The 24,820-nt window shown below is 43.7% G+C and overlaps 1 protein-coding gene across 1 annotated transcript; it reads right to left on the reverse strand.

The window, feature by feature from the left end:
- Positions 1–380: 380 nt before the first annotated feature.
- On the reverse strand, positions 381–24,019 carry LOC126291816 (uncharacterized). The gene is made up of 2 exons (XM_049985512.1): positions 23,832–24,019; positions 381–2,279 (listed from the first exon to the last, which is right to left on the reverse strand). Exons 1-2 carry the CDS (start codon positions 23,928–23,930, stop codon positions 1,692–1,694), a joined length of 687 nt encoding a protein of 228 aa, XP_049841469.1. The 5' UTR covers positions 23,931–24,019; the 3' UTR covers positions 381–1,691.
- Between the last annotated feature and the right edge of the window lie 801 nt (positions 24,020–24,820).

The following is a 24,820-nucleotide window of genomic DNA, read 5'->3' on the forward strand; positions in this document are numbered from 1 at the left end:
AGAAAACAAATAAATAGCGATGAAGCCCAGAGTTTCCGATCTAAATCGTAAGCCTTCCTTGTGCTACACCCCTTTAATTATGTATAGGAGTTTCTCAGCGTAATTTAGAGCCTTGCAATGTAACGTGTAACTAATTATATTAGTGTTTTAATTTACTGTGATTTTCTAAATGTGTATAATATTATTTACTGATTTCTAAATTTTCTCGTCAGTTTTCTGTGAATTACATAGTGACGCTATTGATGGCAAAATAACATTAACTCACATGGTCAGATAATATCTGATGTATTTAAATTATATCTTTCCATCAACATTTGAGCGAGTATATAGTATGATGTGGCATACTTTATGCTATATGGAAACAAAAAATAATGAATGGAAATGGGAAACAGTGCACTTTTATTGGACATAACCATGGTAGTCAATTTTATTTACATTTACTGGCTGCTATAAATATTAAATAAATACATAAATAATGTAAATGATTATTATATACAAGCAATTATGAGACATAAATTACGTACAAGGATCATTCTAGAATATCTCTTTGGTGACAAGCGGTACGCATGCACTCCCATAATACTATCTCCTACAGCATAGTTGCATAATCTCTGACTTGAGCCAGGTACTTCAGTGTCACAATTACTGTAAAACACGTTTGACAGCTAGTGTGTTTTTTCGATTATACAACATCTTCATAGACATCATTGTCTTTCTATTCTCGGAAACAGTGATACCTTTCACCACTGATAGGTAGAGGTAATATTCAGGAAATATAACGGTAAAATAATTTGTTTTTGCCTAACCTAATCACGTTTAAGTCTTTAGATCACCATTTTATACTGTGTCGAATGGTTATCTTGAAATAAATTTGCTGGACAGGAGGACGACGCGCTATCCAATCTACAGCAGTTAGATCTGAATGGCAATGTAGTGCCCTCACCGAGAAGGCATATCAATGATGTCCAAGGTAGAGGATAGGCGAGCAGTGTGAATCTCTGCCTCCTCAATGGTATCTCTTCAGCCACCACTGTCATGCGATCTACTACTTTATAAAATGGGAGGGAAGAATGGGGCAATTCTCTTACAGTTGTCCCAGAGGATAGCTGTACGGTTCGGAGGGGAAATACCAGAATAGCAGGAGGGCTATTGGTAACGGCTGCACTCCAGAAAGTGCTTGTAGCAAGAAGTTGCTGCAGAAACGAGAACATACATGGTAAGACTGTCATACTGCATCAAATGTTGTAGTAACTTGACGTTATGTAGTGATACGTGGGAAGATGTTGGGCTAGACATTTGATCACGTAATTATAATGTTAGGTCGACAGTTCAGTGAGGAACTGCCTCAAATGAGGAAGTACAAAGTGGAAAATATGATGGTGACTGATAAACAGCAGTACACCAGATATGTGCCAGTGGTATCCTAAGTGGATGAGCTCGGCGTACTTCCATGATGTACACCTGAAGATGACCAGATGACTCTGCATCCACGTATCGTGACAGAAGTTCAGGTCTCCCCAGAGTACTATGCCACAATTCGAAGGGGTCTGATAAAGTGTTGTGCTGTATGGAAAGATGGTGGACTGGACATGTAATCCTGTCGTCACGAGCGGAGACGTGAACAAATTGGAGGTGTGGCTGCCATTGCTGTACCGTGTTGGAACACAGTGAAGAGGAGGGTTACGCGTGCCTCACGCTTTCTTTTTGTCTTCTTTGTCGAGGGCGTTGGCCTTCTCGCCGAGGGACTTCCCCGCCTTGGCGTTCATCTTGGCGTACTTGTCGAGGGCCTCGGTGACGAAGGCGGCCGCCTGGGTGAGGCGGTCGTCCTCGAGGAAGGCCCTCACGGACTCGCGCACCTGCGCCCTGCCAAAGGGGAACCCCAGGAAGGTGAGCGTGCAGAGCGGCGTGAAGGTGCAGACGGCGACGGTGAAGCCGCCGCCCAGGAGCACCACCAGCGAGAAGCCCAGCAGCCACAGGCCCACCGTGCCGATCAGCTTGAGCCCGAACTTGGGCAGGAAGTGCAGGAAGACGGAGGTGAAGGCGCTCCAGGGCCCGGGCGGCAGCAGCGAGTGCAGCTGCTGCTCCACCGGCACCAGGAAGCCCTCGTAGCCGGTCTGGAAGGTGAAGCCGGGGTCGGCGGGCGCGTAGTGCGTGTAGGGCGCCCCGGGGTCCACCGAGGGCGGCGGCAGCGGCACGCCGGGGTACGGCACCGGCCCCTCGGCCACCGCCCCCAGAACGCCCACCCCCAAAACCAGCAGCCATAGCGACACTCGCCTCATCTGCAACACACACACACACACCACTTGCTGCAATGGTGCCTTCACAACACGGGTTCCCGGGTTCGATTCCCGGCGGGGTCAGGGATTTTCTCTGCCTCGTGATGGCTGGGTGTTGTGTGATGTCCTTATGTTAGTTAGGTTTAAGTAGTTCTAAGTTCTAGAGGACTGATGACCATAGATGTTAAGTCCCATACTGCTCACAGCCATTTGAACCATTTTGTAACCTTCACAACAAACACTCCAGTTAGATGGCTAAGGCGAGTCAGTGACAGTCAGTCACAATACATCTACATCTACAGGCTGACAATTATTGGAAATAATATCATCAAAAATTATTTCGAGCAGTTAGTCTACCAACCCACGCGAATTGTAAATGGTTGCGAAAACACATTTGACCTCTTAGCCACAAACAATCCAGAAGTAATGGACAGCATCATGACTGATACAGAGATTAATGATCACAAGGTCGTTGTAGCTAGGCTCAATACCGTTTCTTCCAAATCCACCAGAAACAAACCCAAAATAAATTTATTTAAAAAAGCGGATAAAGTGTCACTAGAAGTTTTCCTAAGAGACAATCTCCATTCCTTCAGAACGAGATGTGGCTCAAATTCATAGCAGCAACAGCAATTGAGAGATTCATACCTCATAAATTGGTAAGAGATGGAACTAATCTCCCATGGTACACAAAACAGGTCCGAACGCTGTTGCTGAGGCAACGGAAAAAGCATGCAAAGTTCAGAAGAATGCGAAATCCCGAAGATTGGCTAAAATTTGCAGACGTGCGAAATTTGGCACGGACTTCAATGCGAGATGCCTTTAATAGGTTCCACAACGAAACATTGTCTCGAAATCTGGTAGAAAATCCGAAGAAATTCTGGTCGTATGTAAAGTACACAAGTGGCAAGACGCACTCCATACCTTCGCTGCGCAGTGCCAATGGTACAGTTACCGATGGCTGTGCCGCTAAAGCGGAGTTATTGAACGCAGTTTTCCGAAATTCCTTCACCACGGAAGACGAATGGAATATTTCAGAATTTGAAACACGAACAGCTGCTAGCATGAGTTTCTTAGAAGTAGACACCTTAGGGGTTGCGAAGCAACTCAAATCGCTTGACACGGACAAGTCTTCAGGTCCAGATTATATACCTATTAGGTTCCTTTGAGATTACGCTGCTACAATAGCTCCCTACTTAGCGATCATATACAACCGCTCGCTCACCGGTAGATCTGTACCTACAGATTGGAAAATTGCGCAGGTCGCACCAGTGTTTAAGAAGCGTAGTAGGAGTAATCCATCGAACTACAGACCTATATCATTGACGTCGGTTTGCAGTAGGGTTTTGGAGCATATACTGTATTCAAACATTATGAATCACCTCGAAGGGAACGATCTATTGGTACGTAATCAGCATGCTTTCAGAAAACATCGCTCTTGTGCAACGCAGCTAACTCTTTATTCGCACGAAGTAATGGCCGATATAGACAGGGGATCTCAAGTTGATTCCGTATTTCTGGATTTCCGGAAAGCTTTTGACACCGTTCCTCACAAACGACTACTGATAAAGCTGCGGGCCTATAGGGTATCGTTTCAGTTGTACGACTGGATTCGTGAAGATCGCAGTTCGTAGTAATAGACGGCAAATCATCGAATAAAACTGAAGTGATATCAGGTGTTCCCCACGGAAGCGTCCCGGGACCTCTGCTGTTCCTGATCTTTATAAATGACCTGGGTGACAATCTGAGCAGTTCTCTTAGATTGTTCCCAGATGATGCTGTAATTTACCGTCTAGTAAGGTCATCCGAAGACCAGTATCAGTTTCAAAGCGATTTAAAAAAGATTGCTGTATGGTGTGGCAGGTGGCAGTTGACGCTAAATAACGAGGAAATCGATTACTCGATAAATGGTACAATTCGCAAGGCTGTAAATTCATCTAAGTACCTGGGTGTTAAAATTACGAACATCAGTTTGAAAGACTACATAGGTAGTATTATGGGGAAGGCGAGCCAAAGGTTGCGTTTCATGGGCAGGACACTTAGAAGATTCAACAAGTCCACTAAAGAGACAGCTTACACTACACTCGTTCGTCCTCTGTTAGAATATTGCTGCGAGGTGTGGGATCCTTACCAGGTTGGATTGACGGAGGACATCGAAAGAGTGCAAAGAAGGGCAACTCGTTTTGTATTATCACGTAATAGTAAAGAGAGTGTGTCAGATATGATACGCAAGTTGGGATGGAAGTCATTAAAGCAAAGACGTTTTTCGTCGCGGCGAGATCTATTTACGAAATTTCAGTCACCAACTTTCTCTTCCGAATGCGAAAATATTTTGTTGAGCCCAACCTACAGAGGTAGGAATGATCATCAAAATAAAATAAGAGAAATCAGAGCTCGAACAGAAAGGTTTAGGTGTTCGTTTTTCCCGCGCGCTGTTCGGGAGTGGAATGGTAGAGAGATAGTATGATTGTGGTTCGATGAGCCCTCTGCCAAGCACTTAAATGTGAATTGCAGAGCAATCATGTAAATGTAGATGTAGATAAGTTCTGAATGGTTTGTGTTAGAACGTTCAAACTGGTCAGTTGGACATGGGGTTTGTTGGGGATTAGTATGCGCTGTATGGTTTGGTTTAGCGAAGAAGCTAACTTTCAACATGGGTTCGTCAATATGCAAAATTGGCGCATTTTGGTGACTGAGAATCCGCATTTCGCAATAGAGGAGTTTCTTCACCCTCGACGGATGACTGTGTGGCGTGCATTGTCCGGTCACGGAATAATCGGTGCGATATTCCTCGATGGTAGGGTGGCTACCGAACGGTACGTGAAGGTTCTTGTGATGTCATCAGTCATACGACCACAACGCCGCCTGAGAGATCGATCCGCCACATGCGAGACTCCCAATACACGGAACAGAAGAACGGCTGTGTTAGCGAAATAGTACACAGCCAGTCTACATCTAGAGCCATACTCCACAAGCCACCTGACGGTGTGTGGCGGAGGGTACCCTGAGTACCTCTATCGGTTCTCCCTTCTATTCCAGTCTCGTATTGTTCGTGGAAAGAAGGATTGCTGGTATGCCTCGGTGTGGGCTCTAATCTCTGTGATTTTATTCTCATGGTTTCTTCGCTCCTAGGAGGGACCAATATACTGCTTGCTCCTCGGTGAAGCTATGTTGTCGAAACTTCAACAAAAGCCCGTACCGAGCTACTGAGCGTCTCTCCTGCAAAGTCTTCCACTGGAGTTTATCTATCATCTCCGTAACGCTTTCGCGATTACTAAATGATCCTGTAACGAAGCGCGCTGCTCTCCGTTGGATCTTCTCTATCTCTTCTATCAACCATATCTGGTAGGGATCCCACACTGCTGAGCAGTATTCAAGCAGTGGGCGAACAAACGCACTGTAACCTATTTCCTTTGTTTTCGTATTGCATTTCCTTAGGATTCTTCCAATGAATGTCAGTCTGGCATCTGCTTTACCGATAATCAACTTTATATGATCATTCCATTTTAAATCACTCCCAGATAATTAATGGAATTTACTGCTTCCAGTTGCTGACCTATTTTGTAGCTAAATGATAAGGGATCTATCTTTCTATGTATTCGCAGCACATTACACTTGTCTACATTGAGATTCAATTGCCATTCCGTGCACCATGCGACAATTCGCTGCAGATCCTCCTGCATTTCAGTACAATTTTCCATTGTTACAACCTCTCGATACACCACAGCATCATCTGTAAAAAGCCTCAGTGAACTTCCGATGCCATCCACCAGGTCATTTATGTATATTGTGAATAGCAACGGTCCTAAGACACTCCTCTGCGGTACACCTGAAATCACTCTTACTTCGGAAGACTTCTCTCCATTGAGAATGACATGCTGCGTTCTGTTACCTAGGAACTCTTCAATCCAACCACACAATTGGTCTGATAGTCCATATGCTCTTGCTTTGTTCATTAAACGACTGTGGGGAACTGTATCTAACGCCTTGCGTAAGTCGAGAAACACGGCATCTACCTGTGAACCCGTGTCTATGGCCCTCTGAGTCTCGTGGACGAATAGCGCGAGCTGGGTTTCACAGTACCTCGCAGTACTTATGCTCGCCGCTAGGCCACTTTATGTGCAGCAGGAGAGTAGTGCAGTTGTGGCAGTCTGCAGTTCGTAGCCGCGCTCAGTGGTCAGCCAGCGCCGATGTTAGTCATCGTCTGCAGCTCAGTCATTGCTGCCGTCAAGTCTTTGTAACTCGGTTCCCAGTTAGTCTTCAAATTCACCCGATTCGACATTCAAGATTACGAGAGATTACTTCGTCACTGCAAGCTTTGTGAGTTGTAAATTATGTCATTCTACAGACGCTTACCCTAGTGACGTCTCCTATAATTCTCAACCAACTGATCATGGACTACAGCAAAGTGAAGTAATAAATACTTTCTTATTTTGAACTCCCGCTAATTGTGTTTTCCTGTTGTAGCTACGAAACAGTGTTGGCGTAGTAGAATCCACGTTTTCACCTCCTTGGCTACCTCATATTTGGCACCTCATGTTGAAGACTCGATTATGGTGGAAGATCGAGCGCCATCAGTTTTGGAAGATAATTTCATCCCCATTATCCAAAGTGACGCTGGTTTCGACAAGATGTGGTTCATGCAATACGGAGCTCGGCCCCGTCGAAGCAGGAGAGTGTCTGATGTCCTGTAGGAGCACTATGGGGACCCATTATGGCTCTGGGGTGCCCAGGGGTCACAGGCATGAGCCTCGATTGGTCGCCGTACTCTCCGGATCTGAACACATGTGACTGTATTAAAGACAAGGTGTACAGCAATAGCCCCAAAAACATTTCTGAGCTGAAAAGAGCCATTCAGGAGGTCATGGACAGCATCGATGCTCCGACACTTCAGCGAGTCATGCAGAATTTCGCTATTCGTCTGCTCCACATCATCGCCAATGAAGGCACACATATCGAACATGTCATAATCTAAATCTGGATATCTGTAGTGACGTTTACATGTTGAATAAAGTGTGTGAACGCAGTAGTTTGTAACTAATTTATGTTTTTTTTCTTCATACACGCTCATATATGGTGAAAAAACACTCTCGTGGGCGGTTTTCGGGTTTACATCACCTCGGTGTATGACCATGCGGTGCATTTGACCTGCGGCCGTCGCACGGTGGCGCTGGCAGCAGTCAACTTACGCAGAGGTGTGTTCGTGCATGTCAGAGTACGATGAAGCGAGCAAGTGTGCAGACGTTTTCAGACGTGGTAATGGTGACTGTGTGTTGAAAACGGCTCAAAGAACACATATTGATGACTTTATGAGGGGTATAATACTAGTGCGACTGGAGGCTGGTCACAGCAGGTGCAGGCCCTCCGTGTGCCACAACGTATGATCTCAATATTATGACAACGATTCCAGCAGACAGGAAACGTGTCCAGGGGCTACAGTGCGGGACGTCCAGAGTTTACAACACGACAAGAAGACTGACACCTCACCATCGGTGCCCGCAGACGGCCACGGCGTACTTGCTGGGACATTACCGCATCCACTGGAACTGTTCTCTCCAGACACACAGTCTACAGACGACTGAACGGACACGGGTTATTCGCCCGCAGACCTGCAAGGTGCATTCCACTGACCCCTGGTCACAGGAGAGCCCGTAAAGCCTGGTGTGAAGAACACAGTACATGGTCATTGGAACGGTGGTCCCAAGTTACGTTCACAGACGAGTCCAGGTATAGTCTGAACACTGATTCTCGACGGGTTTTCATCTGGCGTGAACTAGGAACCAGATACAAACTCCTTTATGTCCTTGAAAGAGATCTGTATGGATGTCGTGGTTTGATGGTGTGGGGTGGAATTATGATTGGTGCACGTACACCCCTTCATGTCTTTGACAGAGGAACTGTAACATGTCAGGTGTATCGGTACGTCCGTTTTTACAGGGACGCAGTGGGTCACACCTTCCTCCTCATGGATGATTACACACGGCCCCACCGAGCTGCCATCGTGGGGGAGTACTTTGAAACAGAAGATAGCAGGCGAATGGAGTGGCCTACCTGTTCTTCAGAACCTAAACCCATCGAGCACGTCTTGGATCCTCTCGGTCGACGTATCGCTGCACGTCTTCAAACCTCTAAGACACTTCAGGATCTCCGACAGGAATTGATGCAAGAATGGGAGGCTCTACCCGAGCAGATGCTCGAACACTTGATCCGGAGTATGCCAAGCCGTTGTGCGGCCTGTGTACGTGTCCATGGTGATCATATCCCATTTTGATAACGGGGTACAGTGGCATTTTGTAGCAGTTGTGTTTCGGGACGGTTTTCTCAACGAATCACCAATACCGTGGACTTACAAATCTATGTCGTGTGTGTTCCCTATGTGCCTATGCTATTAGCGCCAGTTTTGTGTAGTGTCACGTTGTGTGGCACCACCTTCTGCCATTATCCTTAATGTATGAGCATGAGTGTAGTTCAGTAATTGCCACCCTGTACGTACACACTCGGTAAGCCACAGATGGCGTGTGGCAGATGGCATCTGGCACCACTGCTAGTCATTTTCCATCATTTTCGACTCTAGCATGGAGCGGCGGAACAACGGCCTCCTATACACCGCCGTTTCACCCCTAATCTCTCTCAGCTTATCTTCGTGGTCAGTTCGTGAAACGTACATTGGAAGGAGTGATCATTCTGTAGCCATCTTGCCGGCCGCGGTGGTCTCGCGGTTCTGGGCGCGCAGTCCAGAACCGTGCGACTGCTACGGTCGCAGGTTCGAATCCTGCCTCGGGCATGGATGTGTGTAATGTCCTTAGGTTAGTTAGGTTTAAGTAGTTCTAAATTCTAGGGAACTGATGACCACAGCAGTTGAGTCCCACAGTGCTCAGAGCCATTTGAACCATTTTGTCGCCAGCTTCAAGTGCCCATTCTCTAAATTTTCTCAATAGTTTTCCTCGAAAACATCGGCGCCTTCTCTTCAGGAATTGTCATATGTTTTAACGAGGTATCCCTGCTAACATATCTGCCTGTTGATCAAACTTACGAGTAACCAGCCTGGTTCTCAAATCTTTCGTTGTCCTTAATCTGGTTTGGATCCAAACACTCGAGCAGTACTCAAGAATGAATCGCACTAGTCTTCTATAAGCCGTCTCCTTTACAGATGAACCACACTTTCCTAAAATTATTCCAATAAACCAAAGTTCTTCACCTATTCAAAATTTTAGATAATACTCTATGAGTTTTCGGGCGGACATAGGCTTTTAGACGACCAATTTACTTCCCATTTTTATACGATTTCCTAATAAACATTCAAACAGGCATACCCTATATATTTTTTAAAAAGCCATCTATAGGTTTTCTGTTATAGCCAATTGCGATGAAAGAAAATTGCTGTGGTGTGAAAACATGTGGTTTCACTTTCTCGTAGCCAGCTGCAACTAAGAAAGCAGAGCACGTAAACCATTACACAATTTCTCTCTGTCATACACATTCTCTCTCATCACACATATTTTCAAACAAAATTGTTTTTGTTTTTCCTCACTGTCGGTTTTACAGAAAACACGAAAGTTATATTTATGGTTTATCCGCCAATTAGAATACTACTGCGAAATGTGAATCATCCTAAACTTTGCAGACCTACCCATGCACAGATTAAAATTATGCAAACCGGAAGCTGAAGAGGACTCTCTCATACCCTGTATACTAATGACGCCAACCGCTTTATTAATTCTTTTCATCCGATTTCAGCACCCGGCCAAGGTTTCGTTTTCATTAACAGTGTACAAAGCCAATATAAGGCAGAGGAGTAAGAGTACCAAAGGGGGTGGTATGGTTCAAATGGCTCTGAGCATAATGGGACTCATCGGTCGCCTAGGACTTAAAACTACTTAAACCTAACTAACCTAAGGACATCACACACATCCATGCCCGAGGCAGGATTCGTACCTGAGACCGTAGCGGTCACGCGGTTCCAGGCTGTAACGCCTAGAACCGCTCGTCCACACCGGCCGGCTGGGGTGGTATGGCCACAGAGAAGGGGGAAGAGAAGATGAACACAGAAGGACTGAGAGAGATTATACATAGAGAGAGGGGGAGGAGGAGGAGATGAACAAAAAGGGGGGAGTAGTAAATGGACAGAGAGAAAGTGGGGGGGGGGGGGGAGGAGGATTTTAGACTGTATGTCACATTGCCATACATATTCAGCAACTGCGAAGCATTGGTGGCTTCGCTAGTTTATGTATGTGGATAATAAGAGCGGTTCTATCACATTTCTCTGGGGAACTTCTGACGATACCCCTGTCTCTGATCGACACTCCCAGTTGAAGACAACGTACAGAGTTCTACTACATAAGAAGCCTTCGAGCCACTTACATACTAGTATCTGGGAACCTATTCCGCCTTCTCGTACGTTGGTTAGGAGACTTCAGTGGGACATCGTGTGAAGTACTTTTCCGGAAATCTAGGGATATGGACTCTGCCTGTGGGCTTTCAGCCATGGGTCGCAGGACATCCTGTGAGAAAAGCGTAAGCTGAGCTTCGCACAGTGCTGATTTGTGGACAGAATATTTCCGGCCTCAAGAATGTATGCAAGAATTCCAAGCAGTTCGGTCTCACTCACCTTCAGACGGATGAGTATTTGGATGAATGTAACTCAATAGGTGCGTATCCAATTCTGCGTGGCTAAGGAAACATGATGCCTGGCTACGTCACAATACAGCACCAGGCATAGAGGAAGACAAATATATTCCAAGGTCCACCTGTTACTCAAAACATTGTTGCTTCATGTCACCCAAACATGTTTCAGCACGTCCCTGCCATTATCAGTTGGTTTTATTACTAAATTCTGCGAAATGTGAACATATTTTGAGTGACAACTGATCTACGAAAGTTATACCTAAAGAACGGGTTTTGCTTGTTTTTGCAATTCTCAGGATTTCACATTATAAGCTTATGTTGTGATATGGGGCCCGTGATTCGTCTAGATACGACTCTGACGGGTGACACGTACGTAAGCATCCTGTCTGATAACCTGCATCCATTCGTGTCCATTGTGCATTCCGACTGACTTGGGCAATTTCAGCAGGACTATGCGACACCTCACACATCCAGAATTGTTACAGAGCGGCTCGAGGAACACTCTTCTGAGTTTAAACACTTCCGCTGGCCACAAAACTCCCCAGACATGAACATTACTGAGCATACATGTGATGCCTTGCAACGTGCTGTTCAGAAGACACCTCCACCCCCTAGGACTCTTACGGATTTATGGACAGCCCTGCAGAACCTATTGTGTCAATTCCTTCCAGCACTAGTTCAGACATTAATCGAGTCCATGCCGCGTCGCGCTGCGCACTTCTGTCTGCTTGCGGGAGGCAGGTGTACCAGCAAGTTACAATATGCATGCAGCTAAAACTCAAAACCGAGTCCCGGTACGATCAAGGGATGTATATGGTGTGGTAGCCCTCTACCCCCCCCCCCCCCCCCTCCATGAAGAACATTTCGGTTTTAACACGATGGGAACGCTTTTGAAGATATAATGGCTGTTTCACCCTCCAGAAATTTCTAGAACGTTTCAGAACATTCGATTGGATTCGAGAACATTCTATAGCATTCTAGAGCGTTCGACAACGATCCAGAATCTTCCGCAATGTTGCACAATGTTCTAGAATGTTCGGGAATAGTCTGGAACATTCGGGAAGATTGCGGAATATTCAGAAACATCTCGGAACATCCCAGATCGTTGTCGAACATTGCAAAACACTCAAATGCGTAAGGTCTCCTATGCTGGCGGTGCGGGTTGAAACCCGGCGTATGTACTTATTTTCCATATTTATCGTACACAATATCATTAAATAGGACAAGTCATTCAAAATTATGAAAAATAATCGTTTTTCCATAGTAATTTCACGAATAAATCAATCGCAACCGCACACTTTCTTCAAACGTGAATTGCGTTTGTTACGCAGTAGATTACATAGTCGCCTTTCTCACTATCGTTTGCATTGTTTGCTGTGCTGCAGCAGAACTCGGAATGCTGTATGTCCCAGAACCAGCCGTAGAGCACCACGCACACTTAATGAAAGCTGCTGTCTTCCAGGCACACGGATTTTTTTTCAGTAGTGATACCGCAAAACGCTGTTTTAAACTGAAAAAGATTGTTCTTTCTTCGATCAAATTCGATGTGAATCGCATTTATTTCATCATTCTTGTGAAAGCTTGTGCACTGAATTCCTGCAGTATTAAAGAATGGAATTTAATGAAACCTTCCCGAGAACCGATTTCTCTTTTTCAGTTTATTTCTTGAAAATTTAAACCTGCCTACAAAAATTAATATCGAGCCATTCACAAAATGAAGTACACTTGGTCGTGACAATTTTTTACTGTTCAGGTTCCTGCTTGTCTTCCGTCTACAAAGATCTGATCGTAAACTGTCTGATTAATCTGACCTCGATACTAATCAACAATGCACATTTCTCTTGCCCCCACCTGCGGAGAGATGACAAGTTTTAGAAACCCTTCGAGCAGTAGTATCATAAACTTCCCTCATGTCTTGCAGGTCACAATCACATTTTTTAATTCACGAGTCGAGTCGTCAACTCTTTTTTGAGCAAGCAGCCCAAATTTTCCTGATGGTTCTTCCGTACATAACAGAACGTAATGGAATATCTTTCCTGCTGCAATTATGATTGCTGTGAAGGCATGACTAATCGTGCTCAAATCTGATTTAGTACTTCGCTCCGGTACGTATCTGTTGTACGGCGGTTGGTACTGGCAACCGGTTTGATCGGTGTTAATTACATAATCGACGTCCAAATCAGGGACGAGTACTTTCGTCTGCATCTAGAATCCTTCCGCAGCTGCTAATACTTCGTCCATCGTTTGAACTGTTTGCAGTTGTCCAAATATTTGGAATTTTAACTACGAGAAAGAAGTGGAATACACCTTTAAAGAAAGGAAACTCTATACATTGATCTGTTAATGAAAGTACTGGGACGAAAATTATTTTTGATCAATTTTCGGTGACATATTCTATTTAATGATACTATACACTACGAAATTTTAAAAGAAGGATGTGGGCGGGGATTGACCAGCTTACCACCTGCATGCTAGTCATAAACCTTAGTCCCTGCAGTACGTTTGCCTGCTCGAAACAGTTTTGAGGTTATGGATACAAGTACGTATAAAATTTCAACATCCATTATCTCGGAAATCAGCGGCCGTCGCATGAAAAGCCGCTGGCCACGTACTGAGTGTCGTACCGATTCCCGTATGGAGGATATAGTGATAAAAATCCCTTTGGTTGTGAAGCAGCTGAATGGGTTGAAAATAAATAAATCTCTAGTTCCTGATAGGATTCCAGTTCGGTTTTACAGAGAGAACTCTACTGCATTGGATCCTTACTTAGCTTGCATTTATCGCGAATCTCTTGCCTAGCGTAAAGTACCAAGCGAATGAAAAAAAAAGCGCAGGTGACGCCTGTATATAAGAAGGGTAGAAGGACGGATCCTCAAAATTACAGACCAATATCCTTAACATCGGTTTGTTGCAGGATTGTCGAATATATTCTCAGTTCGAATAAAATGAATTTCCTTGATACAGAGAAGTTTCTGTCCATGCATCAGCACGGCTTTAGAAAGCATCACTCCTGCGAAACGCAAGTCGCCCTTTTTTCACATATCTTGCAAACCATGGATGAAGGGTATCAGACGGATGCCATATTTCTTGACTTCCGGAAAGCGTTTGACTCGGTGCCCCACTGCAGACTTCTAACTAAGGTACGAGCATATGGGATTGGTTCCCAAATATGTAAGTGGCTCGAAGACTTCTTTAAATGCCCTAGGGAAGTGTGGCAGGTCAGCTGTTGTTTTCAATCTACAAGAACGATCTTTTGGATAGGGTGGATAGCAATGTGCGGCTGTTTGCTGATGATGCTGTGGTGTACGGGAAGGTGTCGTCGTCGAGTGACAGTAGGAGGATGAGAGATGACTTGGACATGATTTGTGATTGGTGTAAAGAATGGCAGCTAACTCTAAATATAGATAAATGCAAATTAATGCGGATGAATAGGAAAAAGAATCCCGTGATGTTTGAATACTCCATTAGTACTGTAGCGCTTGACACGTCGATTAAATATTTGGGCATAACGTTGGAGAGCGATATGAAGTGGGACAAGCACGTAATGGCAGTTGAGAGGAAGGCGGACAGTCGTCTTGGTAGAATTTTGGGAAGATGTGGTTCGTCTATAAAGGAGACCGCTTATAAAACACTAATACGACCTATTCTCGAGTACTGCTCGAGCGTTTGGGATCCCTATCAGGTCGGATTCAGGGAGGACATAGAAGCAATTCAGAGGCGGGCTGCTAGATTTGTTACTGGTAGGTTTGATTATCACGCGATTGTTACGGAAATGCTTCAGGAACTCGGGTGGGAGTCTCTAGAGGAAAGGAGGCGTTCTCTTCGTGAATCGCTACTGAGGAAATTTAGAGAACCAGCATTTGAAGCTGACTGCAGTTCAATTTTACCGCCGCCAACTTATATTTCGCGGAAAGACCACAAAGATAAGAGAGTTTAGGGCTCGTACATATAGGCAGTCATTTTTCCCTCGTTCTCTTTGGGAGTGGAACAGGGAGAGAAAATGCTAGTTTTGGTGCGAGGTACCCTCCGCCACGCACCGTATGGTGGATTGCAGAGTATGTATGTAGATGTAGATGTACTCATAACGTGTCCCTCTGCAACAGACATAAGGCTCATTAGAATCCGCAATTAAAAGGTCTGATGACACATTGTCACTATGGTCTCAAATCCTAGTTCAAAAGCGTTGCCATTTAATCTCAGACAGATGTTTTCAACACATAGGTTTTCACAACATGACTGTCTTCTAAATGATAATGTTCGACCTGTTGCTTACAACAGCGTGCGTACCTAATACTTACCAAAATGCAGCGCATAAAATGGGATTTTCCTGTGCTCATACCTCGGGTTCTATACGCGACCAGTTTCGCATTGGAGACATCACGGTGTCGAGTGTAGACTCCTGATGAAAGCCAGCCCACGTGTGCTAGTAACAAGGATACCACAGTAAATGCGCCTAAAAAGTCAGGTACTCTTTTGGCAGTGGTGGGGCCTGAGTATGATGGTAGTGTACCGACCAAACTACTCGTGTGATAGAATAAAGACATTCTGAAGATACCAGCTGTGGTGGTATTTTTTCTCCTGTATACCATCAGCTCAAATCCCTCGTAATCGTGCAATAAGATGAACATCCATAAATTAACTTTTAATGGTTTGTAACTGCAGCACCAAGCCGGTGGCATAACAGGCCAGTCAGTAAAGACAAGAAACGTCAGATATGGAAAATGACTCGCGTGTACAGTGGTAGAAGAGAATGCCGTGAACACCCTTAGCGCTGACAGTGACTGTGGGGCTGGAGGTGCGTTTGAAGGTCACTTTTGTGCATTTTCTATTTTTTTCCGTAATCCGATAATCACTGCCTTTAGCGCAAACGTGTGCTGTTACTAAAGTAAACTACAGTAAATTTCTAACTAAAATGGTTATATTAATTTTTCATTAGGACCAATGGTTTGCGTGGAGAGAGCAAGAGGAACTGAAAATCTCGTGCGACTCGCGTGCGCTGTAGCTTCAGTAGTTTGTTGTAGACCAGTTCGAGGGTGTTCCCCGCCCTCACGGACCACAAGTGTCCTCTATCAATTTCTCCTTCTCCACTTCCTCTACACTATAGTGGCGCGTTTTTACACTTAATATTCTGCATCCCGTATAACCAATTGAGAGACGCGCTCCTACACTGAAGAGCCAAAGAAACTGGTACACCTGCCTAATGTCGTGTAGGACCCTAACGAACACCCAGAAGTGCCGCAACACGACGTGGTATGACTAATGTCTGAAGTAGTGCTGACACCATGAATGCTGCAAGGCTGACCATAAATACGTAAGAGTACGAGGGGGGTGGAGACCTCTTCTGAACAGCATCCCAAATTTGCTCAATGACGTACATGTCTGGGGAGTTTGGTGGCCAGCGGAAGCGTTTAAACACAGAAGAGCGTTCCCAGAGCCACTCTGTAGCAGTTCTGGATGTGTGGGGTGTCGCATTGTCCTGCTGGAATTGCCCAGGTCAGTCTGAATGCACAATGGATATGAACGGACGCAGGTGATCCGACAGGATGCTTACGTGCGTGTCACCTGTCGGAGTCTTATATTGACGTATCAGGGGTCAGACAATAAGAAACTCAGCCTTCAGTTGCAAGGTAAAGTTTTTAGTTTACTTAGGTTTCGATGCCAAAAATGGCATCTTCTTCAAAACAAAAATTAAATTATTTTCAGGGCCAAAAGTTGGCCATGTCACAGAATAAAACTAATACAGAATAGAAACGCATAATCATAAGATTATATCTGTCAATAATAAACACAATAAGAAAAACGTAGACGGAGCAACGCAGAGCCAGGAATAAGGGTCACACGGAAGCAATAAGGAACACAATCTACGACCAGCTTAGAGGCAGAAGTGATGGCACTTTCTGCAGGACATGACCATTCTTCTGCAGGACAATGCTCAAGTACGTACAGTGCAAGCTGTTACTGATTTGTTTGACTGATGGGGCTGCTGAGTGCTATACCACCTACTGTGCCCCCTGACTTAAGCCCTTGTGAGTTCAATTCGAATTCTAAACTGAAGGAAACACTTTACACCATTCGCTTCAGAACTTCAAATTCGTCGGTCAATAGACCGCGCCGCTCGAACTGTCAAGACAACTGGCACTGCTAAGAGTATCCTCGACTTACACATCGCTGGCGAAGGTTTATACACATTGCTGGTGACTACTTTGAAGGTCAGTAAAACTTTGAAACACGTATCTATTTTGTACGAGCTGTAAATAAATAGTTGCCACTATTAAAGTTCCAACCCTCGTATATACCTGGGCAATGGCGGGTCCTCAGCTGGTATAATAAGACCAAAACGGTTTCGACACAGAAAAAAAAATGGAAACAGTTACAGGAACATTGATTGAAACAAAGTGCAAAACAAAATTCTGTAGAAGAATTTCGAAACGATTTGAAAATAAAACAGGTGGAAGGGAGATGAAGGCCTGTCCCCATGACACTCCATCTGCGTTTTGGAAAGGTTAATAGCGGAATGTAATCTTAGTCAAGAAAAAGGAACACAAGAAATCACTCTGGCTGTGAAAACTCGAACTTCAAGCTCAACTGTCTATCCTTTGCAGATGGTTAAGCAATATTTTCCGAAAAGATCGATACAGGAGAAAATCAGTCTTTTGAAAGAGACAGTGGAAAAGACTGGATTGCAAATTTCTCTCGAGAAACACAGTTCGTAACGAACATTACAAATTATTCAGAATTCCTAGGCACAGGATACGGTAGATTCAATAGACTGAATAAATTTAAGCACTTATGGGGATAATACAGCAAAACGGTTTGCATAAAGTAGATAACAAGAACAGAGCTCAGTAAAATGCAATTGGCTTATGAATTAACGAATGACGTTTACAATAAATCACTCAATAGAAAAAAAATTCAGCACTACAACACTATTATAAAGCAGAAATGAAGAAATCCACAGCCAAACTGACAAACTATCTGTTGCTCTTAGGAAAAGGCGAATTTCGTTTATTGTCTCTTGTTTCGAATGAACCCGGAAATTCTGTCTAAAAAAAAGTATGCGACCATTCCAAAAAACTACCAGAATAAAATCAGTTGGTTCAGGGAAGTTGAAAAAGGACAAAGGAGAAATTAACTTTATAGAGGTAGATATTCTAGGTAGACCAACATTTCGAAACAAAATTAGGAAGGTTGGGGGTTTTTCAGGAAAGGGCCAGAAAGCGCATCAAAGTGTGGAGAGTTGAAAGAAGAACAGGTCACAGAAAAGAATGCAGAAATACTGGAAAAACTGAAAATCAGGAAGAAAACATCATGAAGTTACTTACTTCACTTGATACGTAGAACACCGAAATCGAAGAAAGAAGAAGCACAAGGACCAAAAATACATATCTTTCAACGGCATGACTTATTACTCGATCTCCCTGTTTTTAAAATAATTGTGCTATCTCAATAACCAACTTTTACTGCGGACCCGATAATGTTGCACAGTTATTGATTCCTCAAAGTCCTGATGTGGAATTTAAACGAAGTGGAACAGAAAGTAGGCACACCCGACTGAAGCCACTTTTTCATGTTAAACGCAACTTTTGCGATGAAACTGTTAAATATCAAACTAATTGCATTATCAAACGATGTTACTGGTATGTCAGTGCCATTTGCTAAGCATATTGTAACATGTACTGCGGCGCAGAAAGTTGGCCGTACAACTCATAGTGAAATCTGATGATAAAATGAGGATGAGTGTAATTTTACTTGTGGTTTTTTTACATTGTGTGCCACAAAATCAACGATCGTTCCTATGTAGATCTTGTCGTGACTAAAGAAGTACGCAGCAAGCGGTTGGCAATACTATGTTGCCTTCTGGGGCAATATCTTAGCTGTAAAATCCTTGTTTGAATAACATTCATCTACCAGAGTACAAACCTTAGGGCATGATTACGAATCACACGGCAGTAGCCCCCCCCCCCCCCCCCCCAAGACAATAGCAGCTAGCAAACAATAACCGCGTTTCGCAAGCGAATGGTTACATATTTTGAGTGACCGATTTGCACTCTAAGCACACTTTCTGTGGTTCTGAGCGTTCGAATTCACGAACTTTCTTTGTTACCATATATGCCAGTTAACATAAAGTATCTCCTATAAACTGCGCTGTCGATCTTCACTAGACTCTGTACAGAACGTCCTCATGGGACCACAAAAAGTTGTTGAAGTGAGTGTTTATGTACAGACAACCAGTGTCGTGTAAGCGAGTGTCTTCCAATCCAGGCTTTACGCAGCATTAGCTTAAAGGCATGTTTTTGGCATCAAATACACCCAACAAAAATGATACAGTATGAAAGAATTATCAGAATGGAACGGAATAAGAAGATGTGATTTACGTGTACAGACAAATACGTGATTACAATGTCAGAAAAATTTAATGATTCATTCGAGAAAAAGAGCTTCACAAATTGAGCAAGTCAATAATGAGATGATCTATCTCTAGTCCACATGGATTGGCACTGACTAACTGGATGTCCTCCTAATGGATATCGTGCAAAGTTCTGCCCAAGTAGCGCGTTAGATCTTCAAAAGCCTGAGCTATCTGGAGGATCCTACCCATAATGTTCCAGACGGTCTCAGTTGCGGGAAGATGCGACGATGTTGCTGGCGAAGGTGGGGTTTGGCGGACCAGAAGACAAGCAGGAAAAACTCTCGCCGTATGCGGCAGGCACTGCGTGGCTGGTACGAAAGCCCAGACAGCTTGCAATGGAGGGCAATAAAACGGGGAGTAGATTATCGTCGACTTTCCGCATTATGGGTGGGGACTCCAATCAGCTTGGGAGTTTTACTGTCCAATTCCGTACGATGTGCCTCAGGGAGACATGTCACATCTAATCCAATCAATGCTCAAGCCGAGTAACTGCTTGCATAAGGGCCGGAGCTGCACCAACGTGTAACTGACATGCTCAATTTGTGACGCTGTTTCTCTTGAATAAATCATCAATTTTTTCAGAAACTGTAATCATTTGCTGGTCTGCATATGAATGTCACATGTACTGATTTCCGCCTCATTCGGATAATTCCTTTACTGTGCGTCTTTTTATTTGCTTAGAGTGCACATAATTGTTTCAGTTACAGCATCCATCACATACATATGAATCTTGTATGTAAAACGTAGGACCTGACTTGCTGAGGTGATGAAGACAAAGCGATCTGTATTCTTTATTACTTATATTAGTAAATGGCTAAGTCAGTGCAAGGTGTACACTTCAGCTCATTGTTTCACTAAACTAAATTAAAACATAATTACAAACCTTTTCTAACCTTTTTCTCGCTCACATGCTGAAAGCCAAACATTTAACACATTAACTTAGTTGTGAAGCAATCAGAGGTTTGAAGGTGTTTTATACTTCGGAGCTCTATTCTTTAAAGGGCGAGGGGGTTAATGGTAAATTTGAACTGTCTTGAACGCAGCGCAACGTAGTAAACTACAACTGCACCGTATGGGACTTGTTTTATGAGCTGTCATCATCAGACCAGCCTTTAAATGCTGACAAATTGCGCTTAGTAACGATTCTGTTGGTTGGTCGGTTAATTTGGGGGAGCGGACAAAACAGTAAGGACATCGGTCCCATCGGATTAGGGAAGGATGGGGATCGAAGTCTGCCGTGCTCTTTCGAAGGAACCATCCCGGCATTCGCCTGAAGCGATTCAGGGAAATCACGGAAAACCTAAATCACGATGGCCGGACGCGGGTTTGAATCGTCGTCTTGCAGTGAGCTAACCACTGCGCCACCTCGCTCGGTGTCGAGTCTATGGCGTTAGTAGTATACTATTATAGTGCAAGCATGATTTGAGAATGATTGCTGGTCAACTGAAATCGATTATCTTACAGTTGTTATTACCTGTACGTTGTGTTGTGATTAAGACCATTAAAATTTGTAATAAAGTATATTGTTTTACATGTGTGCTGGAGATAAGGAAGGGTACCTGAGAATTCGCTAAATGCGAAGATCATTCCTGTGTACAAAAATGACCAGAGTGGACGTGAAAATTATAGGGACAGTGCCTAAAAAATACACCACAGAATAATAAGTATCAATGAGAAGGGCATACAACACAATGTGGTCAGCGTAGAACAGACGGTATTTGACAGCTTTAATTGTGCTCTGGGAAATCTTTATGAGAAGAGGTTTACCAGATAATCTAGTAAAAGCAGTGGAATTTCCAGTATGCTAGAGTAATTGCAGAGCAGCAACTTGTGTTAATCAATACAACTGCAAAACAGCCAAGGTGGCAAATTTCACTTTTATTTACTTGATGATTAGTTTCGGATCGGGACCCATTTCCAATCGTCCAGATAGTCAAAACGGTATTTGCCAAAATATAAGGACCATGTCAAGTTAATAAACATATATGTATAACAAAGTGCAAATGAACAGTTACAAAGCGTACTAGTCATCAAGTAAACGGAAGTGGAATTTCCAACTTCAGCTATTTTTTCCGTTTTACTGGAAACACTACTGTGTTTATTGAAAGATGTAAGCGACTAACAGCATCACTAAAACCTAATGAGGGAATTGGACGTTGCTATCTCTCCCTAAAACTTTTTAATATGAATTTAGGCGAAGTCATACTAAGATGGAAACATTTTTTATGTATGGTTTAACGCTCACGCCGCAGTACAGATAAAGTAGTATCTTATGCGAACACGATGCTGTTATTGTACAACATACAAAAGATAATTTACAAAAGGGGCATACATCTTAAATTATATATCAGAAGAATATGGACTAACAACTTCTCCAAATAAATCAAAAGTATTAGCTTTTCTGGGGAAAAAAACATGATAAGATGCAAAATTGAGATAGCTGCGAAAGTACTGGAGTAGTTATCCACGTTTAATTACCTTGGATGTGAAATAGCCTCAAGAATGGAGCGCGAAATAGATATAAAAGTTTGCGGATTTAAACATGTATGTAGAAGGATTCACAGAAATCTGAAATGTAACACCACAAAGGAAACTATGACGAAGCTTTATAAATCAACGGTGGTCCCGGTAGTATAGTATGGAACTGAGCTGTGGGAACTTACAACGAAGGACAGAAGCAAAATTACGTTAGCTGAGATGAAATTTTTCAGGACAATTCAATGGCTGCACACAGGCGAAAAATTACGAAGCACAGAATACGGCAAGAGCTAGGGGTTTTCGACTCGGAAAGGAAAATTAAAAGGTATGAATTCAGCTGTTGTAACTATTTGGAAAGGAATCTGCCTAGACTATGCCTGAAGTACAAGCCCTCAGGACAGAGAACCTCCCGACGTCCAACGGCGATATGGTTTTCGGAACAGGTATTGCAGTCCACCTCTTGAAGTGAAGGTGATGACGGCGATGATGATAATAATATGCATTTTTCATCAGTCACCAAGCACACAAGTCGACAGTCCATTGCAGTGTTCAGCACACTGTTTGGCCAAAATCGTATCATAAACTTACTGCTGAATCAGCTGGCGTCTGTCAATTTTCGCGCTTGGTGACTGATGAGAAATGTGTAAGATAATAGATGCACTATATCTGACAGGTAATACGACTGAAAATAAATACGTATTTGACGCCAAGGTACCTTCCTTTAACTCGACATTGTTAATCTTTTGTACGACACTCGCTTTCTGTTGATAAATATTTATTAGATTCCTTTCTTTCAGTTGCTGTCCCTGCTGGAACTTTACAGGATATAAGGTCCGCCCGTTGCGCAAACACTGTTTTTACATTTAAACGCAAAAACGTTTCAGCTTCTTTATGTGCCATCGTCGATGGTTTCTCTTTGTTCAGTTCTGTAAATTGTAAAGAACTTTAACTGATAATTATTCTAACGAAACTTAGACCAAAAAACCGTTTTTGCCTGTAGCTGCCATTACCAAAATTCATTAACATTATTGTGTTATATAGGACCCCCTACACATTATTGGATATTGATAACTTGTCATTTGCCAAAAAAAAAAAAAAAAAAAAAAAAGTTGTGAGACGTTGGGGAATTATCAGGTCACTTTCTCTCTAAGCCTAATTCTGCTGTGTGGAAATATTTCGCGACTTTGTTTTGCCACTATTTACAGTTTGTTTTCGAAAATCGCGTCTCGCCTCGACTCTCATCTGTTGTTGAGAAGCACTCTTCAACACTACACAGATGCGAAGAGAGATGAGAAACGAATTTTGAAAACAAACTGTCAGTAACGGCAAAATATAGTAGCGAAATATTGTCACACAGCAAGACTATGTTTACAGAGAAAGTAATATGTCAACTCGCAAATCAAATAACTTTATGTAACTGCAGATGACAAGATAGAAAATCCAATAATGTACAGAGGTTCCTAAACAGCCAGATAATGCAGAAACATTATTATAGCAGACTAAAACTCGTTTTAGGCCCGCTGTCAGAGTAACTATCACTTTAAACATGTTTATTGTTTACAGAACTGAATAAATAGCCGCTGACAATGGCGCAAAAATGTCCTGAAACATTTTTGGATTTGTATGAAAAACCAGCCTGTCCACAAACAAGGCGACTACGAGAAAAATGGTTCAAATGGCTCTGAGTACTATGGGACTAAACAGCTGAGGTCATCGTTACCCTAGAACTTAGAACTACTTAAACCTAACTAACCTGAGGACATGACACACGTCCATGGCCGAGGCAGCATTCGAACATTCGTTCGTAGCGGTTACGCGGTTTCAGACTGAAGCGCCTAGAACCGCACGGCCACTCCAGCCGGCGACTACAAGAACTGCAAAACCAACTGATGAGTAACTGTAGCAACTGCTGAGTAAAAAAGGAATTTGTATTACCGTAGCAGATGTGCGGATCACTGATCGTCAGATTCCGCAGAGCAGTACAGATTTAGCGCGCAGCGCCAAATGGTGGCAGCACACACAGTGTAGTAGAGATCACTCACCGTGTAATGACTAGTGCAGTGTGTCCTCGCCGGTGTGTCAGCTGATGTCCCAGCGCCGTCTGGCTGTGGTATTCGCTCACCCGCCGGCAATGTGGGCATCTATATATATACACTTCGGTCTCCGGCAGCAGGCGAACGGGACATAACGGGGGCGTGAGGCGTGCGTCGTCCAACCCCTGAGTGCGCGACAGAAAGCCACGCCGTCGCCGCTTTCACCCCCAGCGCTCTCTGCCAAAACAGGATGTCCGCTGCCTCCAACACTTACCACTCTATGACCCTCGAATGATCTCTCTAGCGTTCCTAGAATCTAATCATCGTCGTCCTCATCTTCATACATTAGGCCCTTTGACCTATTACGTGCCGGCCGCTGTGGTCGAGTGGTTCTAGGCGCTTCAATCCGTAACCGCGCTGCTGCTGCGGTCGCAGGTTCGAATCGTGCCTCGGGTATGGATGTGTGTGATCTCCTTAGGTTAGTTAGGTTTAAGTAGTTCTAAGTGCATGGGACTGATGACCTCAGATGTTAAGTCCCATAATGCTTAGAGCCATTTGAACTATTTTTGAACCTGTAGCGTACTTCAAACTTGGTCTTTTGATCTTTGGGTCACTGTGCGCGACCCTCTGGCTCATACCTGTACACCGAATTCGGCAAACGTTCCTCGCCCATCCGTTTTACAGGTTGTTTCGTAATTAATAGCCAAAACTCATACAAGGATAAAACTGAAGACACTGGTGCAATAACTAGATAATTCATTACATAATTTCGTTTCAAACAGAAAAAGAAATTTTAATCGGTCCCGTCTTCTCCCAAGTCTTATTTTACGCCACCAACACACCGTAACAGATGGCTATATAACTAAACAAAGACATTATCTATATAAAAAAAAGATTTGCCCATCTGCAAGTTGGGCACGACTCTCAGGGTTCTGTACAAACTTAATTACGTATACGGACAGTTCACACATTCCGGAAATGGAGAATATCGACGTTTT

The sequence above is a fragment of the Schistocerca gregaria genome, chromosome 9 (assembly GCF_023897955.1).
Source record: "Schistocerca gregaria isolate iqSchGreg1 chromosome 9, iqSchGreg1.2, whole genome shotgun sequence".
Taxonomy (NCBI): domain Eukaryota; kingdom Metazoa; phylum Arthropoda; class Insecta; order Orthoptera; family Acrididae; genus Schistocerca; species Schistocerca gregaria.